This window comes from Phyllobates terribilis, unplaced genomic scaffold (assembly GCF_046119375.1).
Source record: "Phyllobates terribilis strain yellow unplaced genomic scaffold, ASM4611937v1 Scaffold_12__6_contigs__length_324123572, whole genome shotgun sequence".
Taxonomy (NCBI): Eukaryota; Metazoa; Chordata; class Amphibia; order Anura; family Dendrobatidae; genus Phyllobates; species Phyllobates terribilis.
Window position 1 is genome coordinate 264,963,959 of NW_027362772.1, and position 20,616 is coordinate 264,984,574.

The 20,616-nt window shown below is 40.5% G+C and overlaps 1 protein-coding gene across 11 annotated transcripts in view; it reads left to right on the forward strand.

Moving 5' to 3' along the window:
• Window positions 1–20,616, forward strand: part of AGRN (agrin) — a 568,214-nt gene that overhangs the window by 206,310 nt on the left and 341,288 nt on the right. For all 11 annotated transcript variants that reach the window (XM_073656959.1, XM_073656964.1, XM_073656966.1 and 8 more), the window contains one exon: window positions 1,369–1,416. In XM_073656959.1, coding sequence (XP_073513060.1) covers window positions 1,369–1,416 — 48 coding nt within the window. The remainder of the gene's footprint in view (window positions 1–1,368; window positions 1,417–20,616) is intronic.

The window sequence follows — 20,616 nt, forward strand, 5'->3', positions numbered from 1 at the left end:
TCAAAAAAACAAATCCTACTCCGACCAATGTTATTCCATGAGGCAGTGCACATGTCCGATTTTTTTTCCTTTGGATCGAGTGGTCTGATGAAAAAATTGCAGTGTGCATGATTTGCCTCCGAGCACTTGCCCATTCAAGTCCAGGGGTGGACATATAATTGGGCACAGAGGCCCAAGAGGTAAGAAAGCCCCTTTCCATCTCCAAACCATGTGGAATTGTGCATTTTGATGCACTATTGGACAGCAAAGAACCCGTACTAAGTTCTTGCACAGTGGCCATCTTCTGTCTTTGTCCCCTAATGTTCAAGTCTGTGGATTCGTGGAAAAAATTGGACCACACTTGGATGACATCCGAGTGAGGTCGACTTTCATAGTTTTGTCAACGGATGTCTTGACTAATTATGTACATGACAGGTAGCCCATGTCCATGTTAATGCCAAGAGTACATTAGCATCAAAGACTTTTGAAACCCATGAATGAAAGACACACATTGACATCTAGAGTCATAGTAATACTTTTTTTTTCTCCAAAAATAATCAAAAATGTGCTTCACTAGATAATCGTCCACATACCTTGGCTAAAACTGGCTAAAGAAATAAGAAAAATGTCCGCCGAACAGTCAATCAACTGACCACTATCTCTCCCGACTCCATATCCAATACAGATGAGTGCTCAGCTTGAGCAAGCGTTAAAGTTTTTTCAATGGGGAGAGAGGGGAAAGCCGCTGCCGGTGGAGTCCGAAAACGGTTTATATTCTCAGAAAAAAAAAAAAAGTTGCGAGTTTAAATTTTAAGTATTTGGTACTTTTCTCCTTCAACATCATCTGTCGGGAAAGTCAAGAATTCCCATACACATCCCAATCTTTCTATTCTGCCATCATCATCTGTTGGGGCCAGTCTGGAAGTCTCCATCATGGTTGGACTGGCCCACCACAGAACTGGAGAATCCTCCGGTGGGCCCTGAATTCTCCTTCAGGAGAGTTCATAGTCGAAACCTTGCAGCTGCCATGGGGCTCTTGAGTGGGGGAGAAAGGTGGGCACTCAGAATTAAATCCTCTGGTAGGCCCAATGTTGTTCAGTCTGATACTGGTCGCCATCATATAAGTTGGTTGACATGTCAGCAGATTCGGCCGATTTTCCCCTATTGTGTATGAAGGGCTTTAACCACCTCCTTTTCTGTAAGCGCTTGGGGCACACGCACCCCAATCCCCACTACTTTGTAGCTCTATCTTGAAAATGGGGCATGTTGACTGAGATTGTATGCATTTTCTACAGTCTAAATATGTATTTAATTTACGTAGAAGCCTTTTTCTATATTTTCTATATAAAATGTATAATAATTCTGATTTCTTTTTCTCTTGTTTTGCAGATAAACCCGGCAGCCTTTTTGATCCTCCAAAATCCACATTACATGATGGTGAGTAGCACAATTCTTTCATTCTGCACGATGGACTCTGGTAAGACTGGAATAAAATTATGTTCCAGTCTTTAGTTATTAGCTATCCTGGAATAGATGGTAGCAATAGAAAAAAATATCAGGGTATGTTCACACTGCATGTTTTTCTGACATTTTGTTTTAAAGAAAATACTGCAAAAAAGAACTGAGAAAACTCTCAAAAGGATGGTCCCATTGTTTTCAGTGGAAAAGCAACTTGCTGCTCATGTTTCCAGGTTTTTGAGTGTCTTAAATTCTTTCAAAGACATTAAGTGGTAAAAAAAAAAAGTGAGCTGACCATCCCTGATGTGTTGAGAGTTTGTTCCATACTTTTAAATGAAAGTTAATAGAAAGGCTAAAATTATGCTCTTTGAGAAAAATTGTCTAATGGATTAAAAAAAAATCACCAAAACCTCAGTTAAAAAAAAGCCCCCAAAAATTGCTGGAAAAAAAATGTTGAAAGAGCACTTAGAAAAATTCTGATTGAAAATTGGACATTTTAAAACACTGAAAAAAAGACAGTGTGAACAAATCCTTAGGTACCATTTAGACTATGTATAAGTTTCATGTACGACTTCTATCTGAAATTTGAACAGCACCTCAGATTATAATGGGTACGAGTTCTATAAGTAAAAAAACACAACGTTTTTTGGTGACCAATTGATTTCCCCCTACGCCAAAAGAAAAAGGGTCTTTCCCGTTTTTTATCCTGGTCAGAGATCAAACTCACCATTGCAAGATTATGGAGCCATGAAAAACTCTGTCTTGATTTTCCGGCTTGTTTGATAGAACTTTAAGAAACTGTGTCATACGCAATACAAAAAAAAAGCCTGATGAAACCCTTAGGCTATGTTCACACGTTGCGTTTTTGCTGCGAGTTTCAAAGTTCAGCTTTGCTTTCACCACAGAAGCATGAACACAGGTCACCAATGCAAGACATATGTGAAACCATAAAACCATTTTTGGAAAAAAAGGGCAATTTGATCAAATTATTTAGTGGAAAAAGATTTTTATGTCTGAAAAAATAGTGACCATTCTGAACAAAAAAGTTCATTTGACTTCATGAAAAAATAAAGAATTACAAATGTAACAGTGGGTGGAGGTGAATTAGTCAGGAATAGTTTACCTAAGACAATGGCAGAGCATTGAGTTTGTAGGACACTGTTTACGACATGCTGCAGTTTTCAAAAACACAGCAGTTTTCCAATTCAGTCAGGAAAGAAAAAACTGTGTGCATGAGATTTCTGAAATTTCATAGCTATTGCTGGTACTGTAAAACACAGCTTTTAATTTTCATAAATTTGCATAAAAAACGCAGCAAAAACGCAACGTGTGAAAATGAACAAACTGACCAAACATTGAAGAAAAATCTGATTCAAAATACTAATGAAAATCAGTCCATTTTTTGTTCATGTACAAGGCATATCATTGACCTCAGAATGAAGTCTTAGACTGGAGACCCTTTAGCTCTCAGAATAAATAATTAAGGTATTCCAATATCCAGCTATACAAAACACCAGCATGCACACGTTGTCATGACACGTTCAGGTTTTATTATATAATACTGACTATTGTAAATCAACCTATATAAATATAGATTGCAGCCGCAAATGAGTCTCGTTCAGATGAGATGATTTTCTGAAGAGCAATGGAAGAACTGTTGTATTATTGCATTATGATTCTGTCAAAAGCATGGCCTACCAGAGAATTTTTCGGTACTCCGGTCGACCAGTCTACCTTGTATACATACAGTAGTTTACAATGTTAACACAGAAGTCTTCTTGGTTGTCTACTGTATGAACACCATTTTCCAAGATGCCTACTACACATGTGACTTAATATGATAATGGGATGCATGCATTTGCTAATTAAATCCTATATGCTAATTCAATGCCATTAAAAGGTTTGTGGGATGTTTGCAACATATGGTGGAATGATTGAGAGCTGGTATGTAATTGTATTTAAGACTGAACATAGATTTGGGCAATGAATTAAATTAATGAGATTGGACGACTCTATTGATTTAAAGATCCATTTCTTTCTCATTCTTTTTTTCCAAACTAAATTCAAATCAATTATTCCCCGTAGTGATAAAGTTACCTATTATGGACCCTGCAAATAAGACAAAAAAGAGTATCATTAAAGTAACCCTTCTCCTTATTACTTTTCCAACCACAGAGCCATTTACTTTTCACTATTTAGCAATAAGGAAATCTCTTCTGAAGCCTCGGAGGAAAGTAACATGGCTGCTCCCAGTTCTAGTTGGTTGATGATCATAAGTCTTTGGCTTTTGTTTTGACTTTCAAAATATAGTTTTGATCCACTTTGAATAGTACATTAATTAAATGCATAGCTAGTAATTTTCCAGTTTGATCTATTATTTAATTCTTACTACTTCCTCATCCTGCAAGGTTGTCCGATTTTGCTTAATGGAATACAGAGCAACTATTCTAATACATTGTTTGAAAAATTATATAAAAAAGTCTCTGCCAGATACTGCTGACTTTCCAGCTTGGAGAATAAAAGGATTGGGTGTTTGAGTTCAAAATTTCTGATCCTTATTTCCTCTGACATCATCTGTTGAGACTCAGGAGATCTCCATACACATTAGATGGTTGGCAACTCTAAAAGCCCCCAAATGCATTAGATTGATGTTGGCCAAAGTCGCTGATGTTGGCAGGATTGACCGACGGGTCTGTTGTAAGACTCTGCCCAACAGATGATGTTTGGGGAGAGAAGGACCCAGCATATCGGATTTCCAATGGCTGATTATTTTGTTCTTTTGGCAGCCAGATAAATTTGCCAGCTACCTGTAAGAAAGTCCTTACTGAGAGCTGGAAGAGCCGGAAAAACAGTGTAGACAATTCTTCTTTAAAAGCAGACAGTGAAGTTTATTCAGAGATACGTGGCAGAACAGTTCAGAATGCAGGCAGGGAAAATACACTGGCACTCGCAGGTGTCCAGATCAGCAACACAGCATTGGGATATCTGGTGATGGTCTGGCCATGATGTGGTGGTGGACTGGCATGGCATGGGGCCTGTTGGCCAAGCTGAATATTCCTGTGTATGGGGTTTGTCGAAAGGGTTCAGCCTTGGTTATCTGTTTTGAATGGGGGGGCTTTAACATTTATAGGGTTATTAAGTCTAGAGGGCTGGAAACTAACCCTAGCCCTCATGTCACCAATGTCCTAAAATATTTTTTTCTGAAAGAAGTTGATTTAACTTTACTGTTTTCTGATCTGGATCTTAGAAATGAGGTCATTCGGGAGACTTCAAGAGTTGATTTTCCTATTCATGCTCAATTATTTGAAAATATTTAGATTTGAGAGTCCTCAGTGGTTGATACCTTTTAATGGCTAACTGAAAAGATGGTAACAATTTGCAAACTTTCGAGACTACTCAGGTCTCTTCATCAGGCATAAATGAGGACACCCTAGTAGTCTCGAAAGCTTGCAAATTGTTACCATCTTTTCAGTTAGCCATTAAAAGGTATCAACCACTGAGGACTCTTAATATTTTTTTATCTATGGTACAAAGATATATATCTTTTTCCTGTATCAATTATTTCAAGACACAGATATTTTTTGTCTCTTTTAAAAAGGCTTTATATGAAGCAAACCGGTATACCGTCTTTCCAAAACAATTCAAAAACTGCAAATGTTCCTTTTGATTGGATGTGGAATTTGGTCTTGGTTCTTTGTATGGATTGTGCTAGTAGATTAAGGCATTCACTGACTAAATGACCAAATTGCAAAATGTGACCATGATGGTGGTATGTTCTTCGTGCAGTACCAACTGAGGCACCGGTTCACCTGGGATTGATGTATTTTACAATTATCCTTGAGATGAACCTACTCGAAATAATCATCCCAGCAGAGCAGAGCTCTGTCCCTCTATACCGCTATTTTCAGAGTGATGATAGGCGTTGTTCGGTGCTCTTGTTGGTAGACGTTCCCCAGTGATTGTCTCCGATTCTATCACTTGTGTGCCGGGATGCTCCCCAAGGAGATATTATGATTCTGTGTTGTTAGTTGGGGGGTAATTTACAGTCTGGACTGTTATTGTTTCAGCAAGTGCTGACAATCCTCTTTCAACGTTTTAAGGAGAGATCTATTGTATGGCCTATTCCGTAGTAACACATAATGCTCCAAAATACTGCCGAAAACCTCATTGTGTTACCAGTGACAAATGACTATGGCTCATTTATAGAAGAGAGCCTTATGCAATGGCTTCATTATATCGATATGGGATGAATAATAACTGAGAAGGCGGCTGGGGTAGACACAGAGGACCCATTTAACCACTCATACAGTGCAGGTCTTAAAGATAAATTGGAAAATCCTCACGGTGTTGTTTTGTTTTTCTTTTACGAAACTGCAAAATGACTTGGGGTGTCTGAGCCCTCAAACCAAAGCTATAGTCAAAAATGGTGTCTTTATTCTTAATTCCAGAACATGACCACTCAGACTATTATTTGATGACGCTTATGTTTAGTTTTTTTTAAGCTCCCAACCTTCCCTTCTTCCCCCATTGGTGGCGAGGTAGTGTAGACATGGAGCCGAGCAAATGATTGTCAGAACTCAATCAAGGAAAGATGGAAGAACTTGATGATTGACGCATTCTTTAAGGTCTTGTGTAGATGACCGTATTTTCCACGAATTACATGGGATTACACTTAGACCAATGTTAATCTACGGGGGTGTGCATACTTTCGACTTTTCCCTCGGACTGAGTCTGTCCAAGGAAAAAATTGCAGCATTCAAGATTTTCCTCCAATATTTGGATCGCACTCGGCCATGCAAGTCAGCGGAATCAATCGGACTGCACTCAGATGACATCTGAGTGCAGTCCGATTATCACAGACTGACATAATGGAGAAGATGGATACATTTATTTTTCATCACACTATGCTGACACTCTGATCAGAGTGTGATTTGCATAATTAGACCGATTTTCTCGAATGAGGGAAAATACGCCTGTGTAACCCTAGCCTAATAGCAGTCAGTTGGCATAAAATGACTGTACAAACCAAGCACAGGCAATTGGTTTACCATTGGTGTGGTCAAGCAGTTCTGCTCACCATTTCACTTGTTTTCCATCTACCGCCGCCATTCTCTTCTTTGATTGACCTTTATTGCCCTCTCTTCTTTGATTGCCCTTTTCTGGCTTTATAGGAGCCAGAAAAGGGCAGAGCTAGATGGAAAACAAGTAGGTGGGAAGGTGCACTGAAAGGCTCGGCCACGGCAAGGGATCACCAAGTACCTGTGCTTGGTCTGAACAGTCATCTTATGCTGACTTGTAAATACGCTTAGTAGTATTTGTCATGATCATGCTGATCCCAGTGGACCTTGCACTCAGACGGCCATATAAATTTGTAAAAGATCGGACTGCAATGCACGGACTGGCCGGCAGGTCTCCCCACGACACATTTCTATGCAGCTGTCATGCTCTGTCCGGCTAGTCCGTGCATTGCAGTCCAATCTCAGCCCAATTTATACGCATGTCTGAATGTTATAGGGCCATTCTGAGCTGCCCTTCTCTTATATAATAATTGCCATAGGCTTTTACAAGTGCCAATATTTTGGTAGGTAAGAAATCGGGGTGAATTATGGACGACCACGCGCTGATTGGCTCAATGTGAACTGCAGGTAGAAATGTTTTCAGGGGATATTATACAGTAGGTTGAATTAAAATGATATAAAGGTAATCATTTTCTAGTTCACGCCACGTTGTCCTTGGCATTATGTGCACTTGTACCATCATTCGTGATTGCAGGACCATGACATTTATCTGCATACGCTTTCTGGCAGTATCTCTTCACCAGTCAGGTCAGCAGCTCCTGGATGCATTCCTTGAGCTGAAGACGTTGCTGTCTCCAAGATAATTAGAAAATTTCATCGTTTAGTGAGAGTTTCTCTCGGCTGCTAAATGACTTTGAAAATTGACTGCAATCTCTGTTATTAGAGTAACTAGAAGACTGCCATTTCCAATTCTCTCCTTATTACGGTTTGCTTTGTGTAAATCCTTAAATTAGGATTATTAACTCATTATTGACTTTGTCCACTATTTTCCTTACATCGGTCCTAAATGTTCGTCTTACATAATGATCATTTTTTAAAAACACAAATGTACCATGTTTATATGTGGAGTTTGAATCTAATACGCTGGATTACAATGGTGGTAGTCAATCTTGGACTAGCCCACAGGAGAGCGAGAGAATCCTCCTTTGGGCCACCACCCAGCTTGTCATTATGTACAGACAAAGGCAGCATCTTATTAATTTATCAATCTACTCAGTTTATGGTTATCTAAATTTGTGATTGAGGATAATGTCACATTTGCATGTAGCTGAAAAATGGGGCCCTTGGCACCCCAGTCCAACAATGGTCATAGTAGTAGTACAAAGGTAACTGTATAAGAGCAGTAGTAGTACTAAAAGCATCACGCTCTCACAGAACGCTGCACTTTGATAAGTAGGAATCATTATTAAAGAGGCATTAAATCTGGTTGTCAGTCATTTCAGGCTATGGATAACTGATTGTAGGGTCATTCAAGTCAGGGCGCAGTCAGATGGCCATGTAAATCGGACGGAGATCGGAACGTAATGCTTGGACTGACTGGACCTTCCTAACCCGAGCGTGACAGCTGCACAGAAGTACATGAAGCTGTCACGCTCTGATCGGGAGTTCGAGCATTGCGTTTTGATCTCCGTCTGATTTATATGGCCATCTGACTGTGCCCTGAAGACTAGGTGGCACCTTGTAGGGTAAATCTGGCCATATACGTTAGATAGATGTTGGCTTGATGATCGTTCAACTGACATCTATCTCTCTGGACTCCCATATATACAGGAATGCTCGGCTGAGCTCTACTTTGTTCTCTACAAAAAGCAACTGCCATCATCTTATCTCCTCGCCAAATTAAAGAAAACAGCAATTGCATTCCAAGCGCCTGATCCTTGCGTCATCCAGTTGGGGTCAAAATCACCCAAATCAGCAGATTCAGTCAACTTTTATCTAGTGTGTATAGGAAGCCTTAAAGGGGTTGTCCACTATGAGGACAACCTCTTCATGAATGTTTGACCCCGATTAAATAAAAAAGCCTATACTCACCTCCCATGTTAGCGCTGTTCCAGCGGTGTTGGCACTCGTTGTCCCGGGGCTCTCTTGCGGTTGTTGACACGTGAGCCTGGCGCTCAATCAGTGCTGGCGTCACTGTCTCCACCTTCTGTCGAATTGAACATGGAGAGGAAGTCCGGGTTGTAGTTGATCTCTGACTTCCTCTTCATGTTCAATTCATACGAAGGCTTAGACAGTGATTCCGGGCTCACGGGTCATAAGAACAGCAGGTAGCCCCGGGACCGTGAGTGCCGACACTGCTGGAACAGCACCAGCACTGGAGGTGAGTATAGGCTTTTTTATTTTATCGGGACCAAGCGAGGGGTATGAAAAGGGGTTGTCCAAGTAGTGGACAACTTCTTTAAGTCCACATTAGCTGAACAAATTTCATTGGTTTAAAATCCTCATTTGTGGATTTTGCTGTGGATCTGCAGATGGTCCAAAGCTGAATATGGGACATTGCATTACTTATGAATTTGACTGCACATTTTTTTTGTTCCCCAGTTGAAAAAATCCACATCAAATACTGCTTAATCTGCAGCAGAGTTGACGCTCTGTATATTCGGCATATAAAATTTCCAAAGCGTGTGCAGGAGATTGTGTAAATCTGGTCCACTTCCCCACTATTGTAATCTACTGTGGATTTTTTTTCACCTGTGCAGATTCATACCACTTGTGACTGGTGTGAATTTATCCAAAACCTCAGTAATAAACGCAGCTGTTGCTTCAGATAGGAAAATAAATCAACCGACAACATGGCCAAATTTTGATCTGCAATTGTATGCAATTAATGGTTTCTCATTAATAGCAATTTCCTACTGAGGAAGACAAATTGGAAGTCCAAGTCTGTGGGATCTCTCATGGACCATCTAGATCAGTTATACCACACATCCGACATAGGGCCGTGGCTTTTTTTTTTTTTTTTTACTGCACCCATGAGTTCAACATGAACGTAGCCAAAATGGAGATAACTTTTGTGAAAGGCTATGTTCACACTAGAGTAATTGATTTAATTGATAACAGAACCAGGATAGCTATGATAGATATGGTTTTTAATGGATCCCATTGAAAGCTTAATGGACCTCAATGGCTTTGCAAGTGTAGAAGAGCCTAAACCAGGAGCACACTTAAACCCCCATACACATTACATACTATTGACTAAACCTGCTGATATCGATGGGTTTGGCCAACAAATGTGTATGGGGGCTTTTCATCATCATCTACCTGGGGGACTGAAGAATCCAGCATGTCCAAATTCAGACTTCCCACTCTTGGTTCTCTGGGAGATAAGCCACCACCAAAGATAGCAGGAACTGTCTCCTACAAATCATAGGAGCACTCAGCCAGCTGAGCGTGCCTGTATGTGGGAGAGTTGAGGGAGAAAGCTGCCTGCAGTACGATCTACCGAACCAGCAATTATCTTAAAGACATTGCCGGGGACTTCAACATTGATGACCTATCCTTAGCATAGATCATCAATGTCTGACCGATGCGGATGCATCACTCAGCACCTCCGCTGATTAGCTGTTCCTGGTGTCGGTGGCAGATGGAACTGCTCAGTTATGGAGCTGCACAGCACAGGTCCATAAGTGGAATAGTGGCCGCAACCGGGTGCTACACATCCACCGCCTGGTCAAAGCAATAGGGGGTGGATGTGCAGTACCTGGCCGTGGCCACTATTCCGTTAATGGAGCTGTGCTGTGCAGCTCCGTAACTGAGCAGTTCCAGCTGCCACTGACACCGGGATTAGTTGATCGGCGTAACACTGGTGAATGTGGACCCACTTCGACATGAGCCGGGCTTACCCTGGAGGGGTGTGATCAAGTCTCTACTGGGTCTTCCCTAGGGCCTTTGATGGTGAGGATAGGCTTGGCTACCAGTAAACACTAAGTACCACTCCAGGGCAATGCCCAGGACTGTAGCAGCTGACCGGGTACGAGATACAGGAGGGCGAGACACAAACGTAGATAGATGGTCCAAGGTCGGGGTAGGCAGCACGGGTTCACAATACAAAGCCATTGTCAGGGATGGAGAAGTCAAACTGAGTGGGTAAACAGGCTGGGCCGATAACTGGAGACAGAATAGGGATATATGCATAACCAGGTGCTAGGAACCAACATTCGGGTAAGGAGTGGTGGGAGGAGCTGCCTATTAAAACCTTGCTGGCACTGGATAGGCCAGGGAACCTAGTCTCTGCAGGACACAGCAGGATTAAAATCCTGCAGAGACCAATCATGCCCCCCTAAAGCTAAATGGAAACAACATGCAGATACAGCGGTGCTGAGGAGTGCTGCAAGAGGCAAACTCAGTGAGATGGCCTGACACGAGTAGAAGCCACGCGGCGACCACAGTGAGTAGGGCAGTGCTGAGGAGGACTGCGAGTTACCGCCCTGACAATTGTTGCACCCCCACCGATCAGACATTGATGACCTATCCTAAGGCTATGCCATCAATGCTACATTTCCAGACAACCTCTTCAAGTGTATGGGAGCTTTAGGGGCTAATTCATCAAAACTGCAATTTCTTATTTCAAAAGCTGCTGCAGTAAAATTGACAATTTATTGAGAGGTGCTGTTCTCGTGATGAATTTGGCACATATTTAGGCCGTCCACAATCGGGACATTAGTTTTTTTTTAATTATTATAGTTCACAGTATGAATCTGTATTTGCTGGTGTTTTCCTTTTAGTGTTTCCATGTAATGTAATTTGTAGATGTATTATACAGTAGGCGTCTCCATTAACTGATTTATTTAAATTGGTTTTGCATCTTGCATGTGCAGTAAAATGCACCTGTTCTGAATTAGCGTTCAATTTCCAGACATTTGTGTTTAATTTAGAATGGCTGCTTTAAAATTCTCCTCACCAGACCAGGTGCAAATTAAATGACGTTGTAAAGACAGGAGGATTTTCACCATGGAGGTCAATAAACAGAGCAGCCCCACACCTGCTCAACGCGACTAAAGCGGCCCGAGGTGGGAATAGTGAGCCGGCTGCTTGGTCTCATGTTAGCATCTTCTGCAAATCAAAGGAAATCAGAACTCAAACACAAGACTTTTTTCTTCTTGAAAGAGCAAGTTGACAAGTCAGGACTTTCCGTCAACCACCTGGGGAAGCGATGTTTTGAGCATGATCTAGGCCATTATAACAGAGGAGATTGCCTCTCTGTGTTCTTATTTAGGGGTCATTTTATACACAGTGGTAGGCTTTGTCCCCGGCATCAGACTATTTGCCGGCTCGACAAGATCATAGCTGCGCATTTGAAGACTGACACTTGTGGTCAAGTTGGTTTTCTGAGAAAATACGTATATTTACATTGTATTAAAATATTATTTTAAGCCGGTAAATAACGACTTCTTTCACTGTAATGCCCAAGAAAGTGCATGCAGTAGGGGAATAGTGGCAAATTCTTGGCTGCTACCAAAAACACTATAGACCTGTATTTACCAAATGGGGTTTTAAACCCTATATAATACCCCTCACTAAAGACTATAAAATGTAACTTTTATTAAATGTTCAATTAAAATGCAAACTGGATATTAAAAAACATCCCTGAGCTATCTAAACTTTCTAATATAATCACTCATATATTTGTTCTGATGGCCTAATAGGAAGGCACCATTCATGGCAGAATAGGAAGGTAGTTTATACTAGCACATGTCCCACCCAACACCGCTTCAGGGCGTCATCAGGGGATGAGACATTGGCTTGACCTGGGTCAAGATGGTGCCCTTCTTCTTTCCCATGAACTGCAGTGTTAATCGTCTTCGCAGTTACCATATAAATAGAAAAAAAAAAAAGGAATAATCTGGAGGGTCATGGAGGACTTCTAAGGCTATGTGCACACTGAGATTTTGGAGGAATTTTTTTTTTTTTTAAGCAAATTCCCTCCAAAATCTTGTGTTACACAGCTATCATGGGCTCCACTTCCTTTCCCTGGGCCCGCTGCCCTGTGTGGTGCTCCACGTTGGATTTTTCAAGTAGCCCGGTGTGGATCAATTACATCATCTCTCTAGATCTATTTAAGGCCCATTGACACACATGTCTGTGTCTTGGGATTAAGACTCCAGACCTCTGTTTGGTGTGTATTGGATTGAGACTTCAGACCTTTGTTTGGTGTGTCTTGGGATTTAGACTCCAGACCTTTTATGTTTGGTGTGTCTTGGGATTGAGACTCCAAACCTTTGTTTGGTGTGTCTTGGGATTGAGACTCCAGACCTCTATGTTTGGTGTTCTCCACCTTCTGTGCATACTGTTCTTTTACTTGCTTCCATCCCTGCTGAGTTCCACTTAATCCATCCTGCTGCTCCTGAGATTCCTGAGTGTGCCAAGTCCTTCCTACCCACTTGACTTCTTGCTTGCTGTATAAACGCCTAGAATGCTTGTGCCCACCCGGACCTAGGGCTTAGTGAATCCATCTCACCTGGTGAGCCTAACATCCTCCTTAAAAACGCTTGGAAAACTCTACATGTTCATTTCTATGTAAAATCCACTTTGCTGTTCATACGAGGAGGTTTTTTTTTAAGCTTGTTTTTTCCCTGTAGAGGTTTTGAAAAATGTCTGGTGAAAAAAAAAAAGTGGTATGTCGTCTCTTTAAAGCTGATCTTGAAGGAAACTTTTCCAAAATTGGTACTGTCCAATCAAAGGGCTGCAAAAAATGCTTCAGGAAAAAATCTTTTCCAAAACTCTTTAAGGATGTGTGCATATGGTAACTTTTACCCATGCAGTTTTTCCTGAAAAAGACTCTTCAGAAAAACGCCGGCTATGCTTTTCCTAAAGTGTCTATTTCACGTCTCCATCATCATCCTTTGTGGCGGTTTTGCTGCTAGCATTTTTTTTTAAATTGTATACGTTAATAGTGAACTGCTTCCACGTGTAAGCTTTCAGAAGAATGGTGAGGACACTTAATTTATCTGTTTTGCGGTTTTGGAAACATGAAGGTGTTAAAAGAAGTTCAAAAACACTGAACATATGCACAGCAAGTCGTTTTTACATTGCTGTGCACATGTTCATTCTCTATGGAAAAATGCAAGAGCGCAATAGGGTCTTATCCAATTAATAAATGTTACATAAAAGTATGAAAAATTGCTCACCTAGTAGGGTTGTGTGGGACACAACACCTATAAAGCCTGGACTCCAAATGCTGCCGCTTCCTCTGGATATGTCAGAGATAGATGCTGGGAAAGGAAGTTGTTTCTGCGCTCTCTGGAGTCATGACAAACCATTAGTATGGATAAAAATGTAGGTTTATTGTCTACGCGATTGAGTCCACCAACTCCTTCCTCAGGACAACCATACATAACAACGGGGTAATCAACATACAAAGTATAAATACAAGGGAGGAGAAAAAAAAAATAAGTTTTTTTTTTTATTTTTTTGAATTTTTTTTTTTCCCCTTGTATTTATACCATGTATGTTGATTACCCCGTTGTTATGTATGTTGTCCTGAGGAAGGAGTCAGTGGACTCTGAAACGCGTAGACAATAAACCTACATTTTTATCCTTACTAATGGTTTGTCGTGACTCCAGAGAGCGCAGAAACAACTTCCTTTCCCAGCATCTATCTCTGACATGTTCATTCTCTGGCATTTTTTAGTTTTTTTTTGGGCAAGTTCTAGGGGGAATCCATTTGAAATCTATGATCTGTGCAGCTTGGACCATAAAACCTCTTTGAAATCAGTTCAGAAAAGGAGAAACTCCCCTCAAAAAAAGGGGAGTATCCTAAAGCAGTTTCTACTTGAAAAACTTGTGGTTTTTTAACACATTTTATTTTTTACATAGGACAAAAATGAATTCTACAAGGATTGTAAAAACTGGCGCACGACCCAAAAATGAGTACAGAGCACTATAAAAAAAAAAAAAAACAAGACCTTTTTTTATGTCTGAGAAATAAAACTGACTTGTTAAACTGGCCTTACTAGAAACTCTTTGAAAATGGTTGGGGGATGACATTGAATGGTCACAAGATTGTTAATCTCTGTCCATATGCCCAATTAGGATATTCACACTCGGGATCCATTTTTATGAGCTAGAGAAGGGAGCTACTGATTAAAAGAGGCCCCTAGTACAAAGAAGGTCATTCATGTAAATGGTCAGACAGCATGTGATGTCATACCGTGCATTTCTCCTACACTGAGTGCCACTGGGCAATTGAATGACCATAAAAAAAAACCTTGGTCTGTCGATAGCAGCTGATGGCCATAATTCCTTTGTGTTCAGAGGGTGTTGTCTTCTTGAGATATCCTCTTTAAGACTTCTTTCAAATTGCAGTATTTTGGATCCATATCTGTAAACCCAAACCAGGAAACAATTGTAGAAAGATTTGACCCACTTCTCGCGCAAACGAAAGTATTTTTTGGTCCGAGGGCAATATGACAAATTATTGTGGTCCCAATGTTATTCTATGGGACCATGCACGTGTCCAATTTTTTTCGAGGACCAAGTCTGTCCAAGTAAAAAATTTCAGCATACGCGATTTCCATCTGATGCACGTCCGAGTGTGATCCGTATAAGTCAATGAGTCCATGGAAAACACCGGACTGCACTCAGATTACATGTAAGCGCAGTGCGGTTTTCACGGACTGACAGATTGGAGAAGATAGAAAAATTTTATTCTCCATCTTCTCATCCGAGAACATCGGATCAAACTCTGATCAGCGTGTGATTGGCATAATCAGACCAATTCTCTCGAATGAGAGAAAATATGGTGGCGTGACCCTAGCCTTGCAAAGAGCGATGCAAAATACTAGCCAAAAATTGTGCATGGTTGGGGCAATTAGGTAATGATCTATATTGGTTGCTGAGTAGGGAAGAGCGAGCATGCTCAGATAAGGAGCATGCTCTCTCATTCCTACACATACACGGGCATTCTCCGCATGTTTAGCGGCTGTGTATCAGCCACGATACATACAGCCGAGCATTTGTCTCGAGCACGCCGGCTCCTCTATCCGAATAACTCCTTATCCGAGCATGCTCGCTCATCCCTATTGCGGAGGAGTAGGAGAAAATATATCTAAAATAAAGCACAACGGAGTGTAAAACAATCAATGTGGACACAAATATGGAGGTAAATTGGCACAACAATGCCCATATCCGCACTTATCTCCGTATTTAAACTGTATGTCCGTATAATCACGTACACGAGGCTTTAAGCCCAGTGTGACCTTCCATTTAATCTGATACCATAATAATAACGCTCTGTGATATATAATAATGGTTTTCGCTTCATCCTATTGGGACTTTCAGATGAAGAATGTCATACAGGATAAAAAAAGAAAAAAAAATTCTGTAACCGTTCTCAGTTCTCTCGCATCGTACGGCAGAATTTAAACTGTGGTTAGTTGCCAGAATTTTTTCATCACGTATTTATCAATGTCCTCTGCTGTGTCCCTAGAAATTATGTCCTGGTAATTGGAATATCACATTAAGAATCATCACCTCCAACGCAATTCATTGTGTAACGTCACCTGCCATGACACCGAGTCAGAAGTTCACGCAATCTCCATTGATGCATTTCTCATTTACATGGCCACCAACAAGCCAGCTGAAAAATTTTTAATGAGTAACTGTACGTCTGATAAAGAAATCTTTCTCATTTTTTAGTTTTCTTTAACCTTCTTAATAGGAAAGAATAGAAAAAATGATTTCAGCGTCGGAGACTCATAGGAAGACATCACAAATTCCAGCCATTCTCCCATGCCGTCAGCCTTCGAGCCAGAAAACAGAAGGCTTGACAATCCGCCGCGATGGCCTCATTAATTAGGAATAATGCTGCTTTTATAAACAAACAAGGTGGATGCCTAGAAAACTTCTCTCTTCTTCAGCAAAACATTGATTTATGAAATGGCAGCTCGCGGGCCCCTCCCGACTTGGGCAGAGCATTAATAGCGCTTGTCATCACACCACTGGCCCAGTAATTAATCCCTCCTGAAGTACTGCTGAGAAATGTCAGAACAGCCAGACAGAATTTAATTATCTTAATATTCCACTTATTTATGTATTTTTTTTTTCCGTAACCTGGTCTTACCTTGACTTCTACTCTACGATCTTTATTCACCCCCGATAAATGATCTATTAAAAAATCACCTATTGCCCTTACACAACTGACATCTATTTTCTTGCCTCAAACAATATCAATGAGAATTCATTTGAGCAATTAAATTAAAACTAATACAGCACAGACCATGTGATAACCTTCTCTACTATTGAGACAGATTTATCAAGTAGGAAAAGGAGATGACTGTTGTAGTGTGCTGCTGGTGAGGATCCAGACGAAGATTCAATCAAAGAAGGATAGTAGCCCTGCGGTTTATTTTTAATGCATTTCAAAGTCATCCAACTTTTTCATCATGAAAAACCACAACATTTAATTTCCCGATGAAGAAGCTGAATGACTTCGAAACGCCTTGAAAATAAACCATAATGCCACTATCCTTGTCTTATTGAATCTTCGTTTGGATCCTCACCAGCAGCTCAGTACATCCATCTTTCTTTTCTCCTACCTGATATTACGTTGGTTTCTTAACCCGTGGTACTGCAGAAGCTGAGATTTTCCTTTGTTTCCATGCTTCCTTAAATGTTGTTTATCACACAATTGAACCAGGTGAGCATTATCAATATATGACGTTGACTGGTTTTTGGATAAAACCCTATTGCGCTATCTTGTTCTCAAGTTACTACTCCATTGACACATATTTTTTCCTTCACATTTTGGTTTATGGGAAAAAACTAAGTACATGTTGATTTTCACTCTTCATCTTCTTTCCTTTTCTTCTCCTCCTTCCAGTGCTAAAGCATAAGAACAATAAACAATCGGAAGAGGCTTAGGCTGCGTCATCTGAGCTTAGCTTATCCCCTTTTGTGACAGGAGTGTTAAATTCATTTATTTATGTTGTATCTATAGAGAATTGTTATAAATGTCCTTCTCTCCATTTGTTACCCCCCTTTTTCAGATTTTTGGATTTTGACCTACTAAAGTGAAGACAAACTGAATGTGTTTTGTTATGGGGTCAAACTTTATACATTTAGAGGATCTGAGTGTTGGAAATTGGAAAAAGGATGATTTTTTTTTTTTTAAAGAAACCGCATCACTTTTTTCTTTGGATTATGTCTAGTATTACAGCTGTTTACTTGTAAAGTAAGGTTAGATTTCTACCATCCGAGAGAAACGGACCGATTATTTTTTTTTTCAGGTGTCATCCTAATTGCTTTTTTATTTTGTCTTTTTTTTTTCCACTAAAGCAGGTAGATTGTCTGAACTTTTTTTTTATCCATTGACACCTATCAATGTATTCGTTAAAAATGGATGAAACTCGGATGGATCTCTGAAGTACAAAGTATGTCTTCTGTGTATCAACTGTTTTACACAGATCGCTTTAAAGGGAATCTATCAGTAGGATTAACCCTCCTAAACCGTCTATATGGGCATAAAGGCATGGAAAGCTGAATAAGATGATACCTTGATATCTGCTATCTGATATTTTATTCCCAAGAAATTCACATTTTTCTTAACATGTAAATGAGCTGTTAAGATCTATGGGCTGGATATAGATCTCCCTGAAAATCTACCTACAAAGCTTATTTTAAATGAAAGGGGGCGTTACCAGTGTGAGACATGTAGATCAGGAGAGCAGACTGTCAGTCATTACGTGTCTCACACTGGTAACGCCTCCTCTAAGTTCTGCAGATTCTCGGGGAGATCTCTGTCCCACCCATAGATCTCAACAGCTCATTTACATATTAAGAAAAACGTGGATTTCTCTGGAATAAGACATCGGATCCCAGATATCAAGGTATCATTTTATTCAGTTTCCTATGACCTACATGCCCATATAGACGGCTTAGAAGGGTTGATCCTACTGACAGATTCCCTTTAATGACTTGAGTATGATCCACAAATGTTTGAGAATACTCTGAGACTCACAGACCCTTTTTTAAAACTACTGTGTTTATATGTGTCACATGGATATGTGAATGCAGCCTTATTGGGCCGAAGCTGCAATACCTGACATAAACTCTGGGCAAGAGTGGCGCCGATTTGCAGTTTCTTTGTTCTAATCCTGAACCACGAGAGCGTCTGTAACTGTAGAAGTCTATTACTGCAGGTTTACCTTCTACCGAAGTCTCAGCAGAAACATAACTTCACTTTTTGTCCTTTTCCCTTCTCCTTTTAGAACACTCATTTGTCTGCCCTGCCAGTCTCAGCGTGACACCCGTCCTTCCACAACAGTCGCATGTTTGTTATCCTTGACCCACAGGCTTGCTATCTCTAGGTGCAAAAGAAAGCGATACATTTCCTCTGGGATTCTTTCACACTTCATGTTCTGAATCTGTGCCGCTTGTACTTTCTAGAACTTTTGCCAGATAAACTTTGTTCTCTGTTGTCAGACTTCTTTTTCTCCCCACCAGCCCTTTTCAGTCTTAAAACACCGTGTCTGAGCCGCCCTCGCTGGAAACTGACACAGACAAATCCGTACCAATTACACATCCTTGATCCTTTCCAATGAAGCTGCGGCTGCAGAAATAAAATAATGAAATAAAAAGAATGAGAAAAAAAATCTATTATTTTAAAAAGCCTTTGTACTTTGGACTTCTAAAAAGCCTTATTAGTCCCTGGGAACACTGTACCTTTATGGGGGGTTATACCTTTCATGGAAGCTGCATGAAAGTTTTTCCCATACATGCTATAATACATATTCTTTTTATGGCTCAAAAAGAATTCTAGCTTTGACAAAATAGATGATTTGAATCCTTCAGTAGCTTTCTTATCTCTTTGCTGCCCTTGCAAAATGAAAGCGTTCAATGCTTTTCCTTTCTCCCTGCTTCTAGATTACTCGCAGAAAATTCACATTTTCAAATCTCTACTCCCTTTAAATAGATACATGTTAAAATAGATCATTGCGTCTGCTCATGCTTGAGATAAATGTAGGTGGATGATCCCTTAATGTTCGCGAGTGGAGGATTTATTGCATGAGTAGCCACATGGCCCTTGTATTGCATAGCATCTATTTTGTCTATGACCCACAAAGGACATTTAAAGAAAATGGTGTTGGATATTTACTACTTTATCAAGATTGGATTTTACAATCCAGCTAGGTAGCCTTTTATATTTTTTTAATTAAAGTTGTTTTCCGAGAGGTGGCCCACCGACGCTTCCTTAAGTGGTGATTCCCATCTTTACATATTGGTATTGTTGGATAGTGCTTGTACATAGAAGCAATTTTGCAATTTATTGCTTTTTTTACATTTTAAGCCGTTATTGAGATATTAACACTTTTTTGTTGTTGACAGTTCGTTGCCCTGGAGACCAACCACCACTGTTAACCAGCCGAACATATGCAGTGCTTACAAGCTCTTTTGTCATGTAGTGACAAGGGACTGTGGGCACCTGTCCGATCCCTCGAACTAGGGGCACCCTAGCCTATCCCTGTGCCTCAGATGATGGAGACGCCAGGGTCTCGTACCTTGCTATGCTACTATCTTAACCTTTATTTGTTCCCTCCCTCACCCTTGGAGGTGTGAGGTAGAAGTGTTTTAGAAAACACTAACCAGACAGACAGGGGTAAACAGACAGGGATAAAAGAAAACTACAATCATACAAATACACTCACAAAACAACAGAGTGGGAAACGGGAGGAATAGGAAGGAGAAACAAAATGGGAGAGGATAAGGATAAACACGCAAATCAACTCCACACAGAAATCTCCTGAAAAACACTCTGTCTAAGGCAAACACTGAACTTCTCCTTCAACACCAAACCAGGAAGTAGAACAACTATAACTGGCAATTCCCAAGTGCCAGTGGCGAGCATATATATACCAGAGGGGAGTGGACAACACAGAGCAGCTGAGAAAATTCAGAGGATGGAGAGCTCCAGGAGATCAATTGAACTGATTAACCCTTGCAATGACAGAGCAAGGAAAACCTGCACTGTTAATAGGATGGTGCAGCAGTTCTAATCAGTGCACTAGTTTGTGTAACCAGATGCCACGATCTTCTGGCCTCTCTGTCATGATATTCCTGTGACATCTTTCCTACTGAACTTGTAACCAGTGTTTTAAAGCTGGCC